A 6,809-nucleotide genomic window follows, 5' to 3' on the forward strand; every position below is an offset into this window, starting at 1 on the left:
TCTCTTGCATTGTTTGTGCCAACTATGAGGATATTCATCATTATAGTAAAGACATGCAGGGCCTCACAGATCTATGAATTTTCAAGTGGTCTTTTGACTTTCTCTACCCTTTTCCTATTATATGAATTAGCAGTGGTTAGACTGGAACTGTATATTCTTGTTTTTGCAGTCTAATTGGTAGATTCCTACCTCTTTGCTGCTCAGTTACTTTTATGGATTTCTATTTAATTTCTCTAGCTTTTTTTTAATGGTACATTTATAACAGTATGCCATGGGCTCAGTGTGTGAATAGTTGATGTGCATGGCTGGCACTCTCATGATTTGATACAATGATCTGCTGAAATGGGTTCAATTCTTGGATTTCGTGGTTCTGAATTATGTTTCTTGTCACTGATGTTTTTTGTATTTTTTGACTGCATAACTTGTGGTTAAGTGAAATACATAACTGGATGTAGTTGTGGTTAGGTTTGGTGATAGTCAAAATCACCACTCATATATTTCCTAAAAAAGAACAAGGGGGTTTTCTTGGAAAGCGAGAAAAAACTCCAATGATTTCTATACAAGGGATCAAAGAGATATAATATTTATTTTTCTTGGGGTCACGCTATTATGGGTTAGGGGAGGGGTTGGCTTCTAGGGAGAAGGTAGGGCCTCCAATAGAGAGAGGAAGGACTCCTTGTAAAGAGAAGCATGTCCTTCAAGTAACAGAGGTGGTATTTAGAGGGGTTTTGGGTTGGTTCATTCTCTACTTCTAGAGAGAATCATTACGTTTCTCTCAAGGTTCTCTTTCCAGTAGTGGTGCAACAATGAGAAATAGGACGATCGATGGTGTTGTTCAGTTAGGAGAGCGGGTTTAGAAGGAAAAACGGTAGGGTTTTTTTCCGATGTTTACAAATAGGGGTATAAAGCTTGTAACCCAAAACTATAGTACTTGTAAGTGTGGACTTGTCTCTCCAAGGACGTGGACATAGCCTATTTGAGGTGAACCACGTAAATCATGTGTTGTTGTGGTATACACTTCACTTTTGCTTTATTTTTCACACTTTTTTATTGTTGTTATATTCACCTATTTCCCATCTAGGCTACCATGTTCATTATTTTGGGTGGGATCCCATTATTTGGTATTCATAATTCTGCAACAGTATGGTTCCCAAGGACTCTGCAACAATAATATATTAAAAAAAGGACCCGCAACAATAACTCAGAAGGTTACAAATGTAAATTCATCTCCATGATTAAGTGAGAGCTTTCTTAGAGGATGGAAAGGTGGCTAATGAATAATTGTGTGCCCTTGTCTATTCCATAGGACATTGTTGGGATGCATCTGTCCATAGTTGGGGTATGGCCACTTTTTTAATCCAAGTAGATTTGCTCCTATTTCTTGGCATTGCTTGATTCCATTCATCAGTGCAGCAATGAGCATGGCTGTAGGTCCTTTGCTTGGATTGTTGGTTGGTGTGACTTGTATAAATTGGCGAATATTGGAACGTAATGTCCAAAGAATACAGAAGTTGTTAAGCCCTGTGCTTTCTTCGGTAGATAATTTGTGGGGCCAATAATCTGCGTTTAACTTGGATTCAGGTTTAATCTTCAACGTCTCCCCATTCTCCATCTTTGTGTGTTGGGTGCTATTTCATCTCCATTTTGTCAACTCCTTTCACTGCCTATAAGGAGTGTGTCCTTAACATACTCCAAAAATTGGTCAATACCTCCATAAAAGTGATCTCTAGTAGAAATCACTTTTGGGTGGGTGATCTTTTGTTTAAATGTTTTCATTCTGTTATTTGTCAAGTTGTTCTATTATTTGGAAATAAAGGAAGGCGCAGATTTGCATCGAGAAGTCATTCAATAAGAAACTCCCTTAGTCATATTTTCAATCTGGTGTTGCTTTTTACCACTGACTTTCTAGTTATTAGAGTGGCATTATCTCAATTCTTCACCAACTTATTCAAATTGACACAAGCTGTATACTTGTAGTGCCCAAAATGACTATATCATCGTCAGCTATATAAACAGTAAACAGTACCCCTGTGTATTGTCAGCCACTTTACAACAGCTGGAGAAGGAAAGGATTGGCTATGGTTATATAGAACTAAGGAATCGTTACAATGAAACAAGTATAATTTTTATACAAGTGTTACACTAGAAAAATAGTTAAAATAGTGTTGTGTCAAAATAACATTAGGTATACCACTTGTTGAGTAGTGGAACTTGGTTTGAATCTCTCTCAGGTTAGGCTCCTGAGTTAAGCTTGCGCAACTAAACACAAAAGGATGACTCCAGAAGAATCTTCATAATGTTGCTTGTAAGCCATAATGATGACATCTTTAACACTTCATTGCCAAAATAGTTTCCCACTATTATGTCTGGTAATGAGTGTTTCTGTAGATCCCTCAAGATCACCAATAATCCTTGCAAGAACACATTCCATCTTTGAAGTGATGGTAGCGAACCCGATCTCTCACAACTAATTCACGATTATAGACTCTTGAAATGATTTTTGTTGCAGAGTGGCAATCACCACACACACGAAGGTTCTTAACAATACGGATGGGCGTTCCTGGAGCAGTGCTAAGAAACCCAAAAGCAATTGCTAGTTTCTCACTGTGGTGACATAATGCACTTTCCTTATCTTCCTCATCTATATTAAACAAAACATGCTTAGTGTTTGGCACATAACCTTCCATTTTCAATTGCTCCATTATCTCCTTCAGCATTTCATGAATTTCCTTCATTTGTGGGTGCATGCCATCTCCCATGACAAATTCATGTATAACACCATCCAAGTCTATGATGCTACACCCAGGGGTTGTCTTGATACCCCTATCTTTCATCAATTTTCTTACATCTGATACCTCATCCCATCTACCAGCCGATGCATATATGTTCGATAGCAGAGCATAACGGCCACTATTTTGTGGCTCTAAGTCAAGCAAGAGCTTCCCCACTCTCTCCCCCAATTCCAAATTGCCATGAATCCTACAAGCCCCAAGTAGAGCTCCCCAAACACCTGAGCTTGGTTCTACAGGCATAGATCCAATGAACTCCTCAGCCTCGGCTAAGAGCCCCGCCCTACCTAAGAGATCGACTATACATCCATAATGCTCCATCATGGGTTGAATGTTGTGCTCTCGTTTCATGGACTCAAAGTATTGAAGTCCTTGCTCTACCAATCCTCCGTGAGCACATGCATTCAAGACACCAATAAAGGTGATGCCATCTGGCCTTACTTTCTCTCTCTTCATCCTTGAGAAGTGTCGGATTGCATCCATGCCATGCCCATGCATGGCAAGCCCTCCAATCATGGCATTCCATGGGGACACCTCTTGACATCGTGTCTCCGTAAAAACCTTTTGTGCCATATCCAAACACCCACACTTGGCATACATATCTATCAGTGAAGTTCCTAGAATTGTGTCTGTTTGAATCGAGTTCTTCTTGAGGTAAGCATGGATCCATCTCCCTTCTTCTACCGCCCCTACTTGAGCACAAGCAGCAAGCACACTTGAAAACACAAATTTCTTTGGTGATATTCCCCTGCCCATCATCTCTCTGAAGAGCATTAGTGCTTCCTTGCCATGCCCACATTGTACATATCCATCTATCATGGCACTCCATGAGACTTCATCCCTTGATGGCATTTCATCAAACAGGTCCCTTGCTTCATCAATCAACCCATTTCTCATGAACCCTGTGATCATAGCATTCCATGACCCAGTACTTCTAAATGGCATGTTCTGGAACAGCTCCTTGGCCTCCTCAAGCTCTCCATTTTTCAAGTGGGAGTCAATCAAACAATTCCAGGACACGACATCAGGTTCATGAATTCTATCAAATAATCGGCGAGCATTTGGAAGCTGCCCGCAAGAACCATACATCTGAATCATGGAGCTATGCACATGTCCATAACTCATGAGCCCATGTTTGATGACGTGGGTGTGCACCTGTTCACCTTCTTTTAGAGCTTTAATACCATTACATGCCTTAAATACAGAGGGAAAGGTGAAATTATTGGGTTGAACATCTTCTTGAACCATGGTGCAGTAGAATAGGATGGCTTCTTCCAAGGCATTGTTTTCTGAGCACCCTCTTATCATGGTGTTCCATATGAACGGGTGGGGGTCTTTCAATTGGTTGAAAACTGCGCGCGCATAGTTAAGGTTGCCTGATGTGGGTTCTGCACAGAATTTTACAAGGGAGGCCATGAGAAAGTTGTTTTGGCTGAGGCCATGTCTGGTTATTTGGGCGTGGATTTGCTTGAGGTGGTTCATGGAGGTGCATTTGGACTCCAAGAGTGTAATGAATTGGTGGGCGGTAGGTGTGGAAATTAGGGCTTGTTTAGTGGGTGAGGTCGATGGTTTGACTACCCCTAGAACACTCATCTTCATCTGAGAGTAGGCAAAGCCACAAGAGTTTGTATGACAAAGGAGATGGGAAGTAGGGATAAATGCACGCAAGGCTCCTCCAGTGTGTAAGATTTGAAGATATGGAGATCGTGATAACGATATTATTGCAATGGTTTTAATGAGTTGTTTGTTGTTTTGTCCCCGCATAGGCTGACAATACCTAACATATCCTTGCATTTTCTCTTAGGACTGTGCAGTGAGAAATTAGTAGAGGAGACTTTTCGTGGCTTGTTACCCAATTTTGCTTATGCCTTGTGGTTTCAAATGTATAATATATGAACTCTCAAGTGATATTTTACTGGTTTACTGCAAAAACAATGAACTAAGACCTACCTTTTCTCAATTCCATATTCAAAGGAGAGAAAATAATACAAAATTAATTACTGCAAAAACAATGAACTTAGACCTTTCTTTTCTCAATTCCATATTCAAATAAGAAAGAATACAACATTAATTACCAAAAGTATCAGTAAATAAATTACAATAATGGATATCTCACCAATTTATTAAAAAAGAAAACCATTAAATGAAATGATCTTTTGAAGCACTGCAACTTGTTTTTCCTATGGCATTATACATCAGTTGGGAGACATAATACTCGCTCCGTTCACGTAGCATGTGAGCTGAGATCTCAACCAAAATCTTGATTTGTATGAGCGAATTTCTATTTATGTCCAGTTCTTCGATTGGCCGAGTCTTAATTTGACCTATGCAGGAGATAAGTGAAATGCACCTAATAACATAAACCAATGCTCGCAATCAAAATATTTGAAATTTGGGGTTGAGATTCTCCTTCATTCTAACTCAAGATAACTTTTTCAGCATCAATGGTTAGGCAGCCATTAGTAGGTAGATGATCAAGTTTTTCGTTACTTGATCCTGTTTGATGATGGAGTTTTCTGTTGATCCATCTTATGTGATGATCGTCGAGTTTTTTGTGATCCCAGATGTTTCGAAGAAGAGAGAAAGAAAGATCATTTTCTTTTAGAGAGAAAAAGCCCCTAGATCGAAAAAAAGCCTTTGAGAAAAAATATTCAAAGAAGAAAATCCTAGAGAGAGTCTTTAGAAGAAAATAGAGAGTCCAATAAATGTTGTTTCTTGGAAGACCCTAAACAGAGAAAGTCTCTAGAAAAAGTAGAGCCCAAGAAAGGTTGTTTCTTGGAAGATCATTGTAACCTGCGAAATTTATCATGGATTTGATTACTATTCATTTTTTTGGCACCTTAGTCTTGTTCAAACTCTAGTTGTTTTGTGTCAAAGCATCTTAAGTTTGAGGGGGAGTGTTAGGATATGGATATCTCGGGTTCTCAAAGCATCTTGAGTTTGAGGGGAGTGTTAGGATATGGATATCTCGGGTTCATATTGATATATATCATTATAGATGTATAGGTATATATCTTGGTCATCAAGTTCGTTTGGTAATAAGGCCTCATATTATTTACATTTATCTCCAAGAATCATATCATATTTATTTCCTGGAATTGTGTGAATGTCCTCTATATATAGAGGTACTTATTGATATAAACATTTATCCAAAATAACGAAGATGTAGCCAGTTGGGCTTTGGATATGTGGACATAAAGCTTCAGCCTGAACCACGTAAATGTTGTGTTCTCTGTTCTATCACCGCCAATGCACCAACAATGTGGGGGGACCGAAGCCTCAAGATTCAGTTCTTCCCAAAACCGTAGTTTAATTGGAGAAGAGTTGGGACCATAAACAATAGTGAATTTCCAAGGAAAGGAATCGAAAACTCTGAAGAGGGAGATGGAAACCGACGATAACAAGTTGTGAAGGGTTGGATCCCATTATGACCCAAATGCCACCCGCTGACATGGTCTAGACCCCCAAACTTGTCGAATGAGGGAGAGGGAAGGCCTAGGGAGTTTAGTTTCAACTAGGGCTAGAACAGAGGGGAGTAGGATGAAGCGAAATTGTGGACGTGCTTGCGTTTGCTAGGGTCACCCAATCCCTTGATATTCCCAGTCAATATCTTCATGAGGGAGGTAGAGAGGAGGGGCCAGATCGGGAAGATTGTCGAGATGAGGGAAGATCCGAAGTAGTCCCCTGAATTGTTGCGACATTCTAATCGTAATTGATCCCAAATTCCATATTGACTAGTTCTCGTTTGCGTTTTGCCATAGTCTTGGGTTGGGTCTCTTGATCTGGAAAAACGTAAGTTTTAAGGACCTTTTGGGGTCCCTTGAAACCCATGCCCATGACCTTCATGACCGAGATCACCCTAAGCTTTATTATATGAAAAACGAGCTAACAGAGGCGGGAGAGTCATCGGAAACAGACTCAACTGATGATAGGTTAAGGCAGTTGGGAGTGGGAGAGCTGCGTGCATATTCTGAGGTGGGTAGGGGGTTATGAAGCTCCATTGGCATCATAGCCTGTCGC

The 6,809-nt window shown here is 40.0% G+C and overlaps 1 protein-coding gene across 1 annotated transcript; it reads right to left on the bottom strand.

Moving 5' to 3' along the window:
- Positions 1-1,966: 1,966 nt before the first annotated feature.
- LOC105420415 (pentatricopeptide repeat-containing protein At5g66520) lies at positions 1,967-4,932 on the bottom strand. Its single transcript, XM_011623921.3, has one exon. It carries the CDS (start codon positions 4,581-4,583, stop codon positions 2,400-2,402), a length of 2,184 nt encoding a protein of 727 aa, XP_011622223.3. The 5' UTR covers positions 4,584-4,932; the 3' UTR covers positions 1,967-2,399.
- Positions 4,933-6,809: the final 1,877 nt, after the last annotated feature.

Source organism: Amborella trichopoda, chromosome 2 (assembly GCF_054954075.1).
Source record: "Amborella trichopoda isolate Santa Cruz 75 chromosome 2, AtrichopodaSantaCruz75HAP2 v2.0, whole genome shotgun sequence".
NCBI lineage: Eukaryota > Viridiplantae > Streptophyta > Magnoliopsida > Amborellales > Amborellaceae > Amborella > Amborella trichopoda.

Excerpts from the sequence above, each read along its gene's own strand:
- LOC105420415 (XM_011623921.3), bottom strand. The coding sequence starts at position 4,583 with ATGCAAGGATATGTTAGGTATTGTCAGCCTATGCGGGGACAAAACAAC.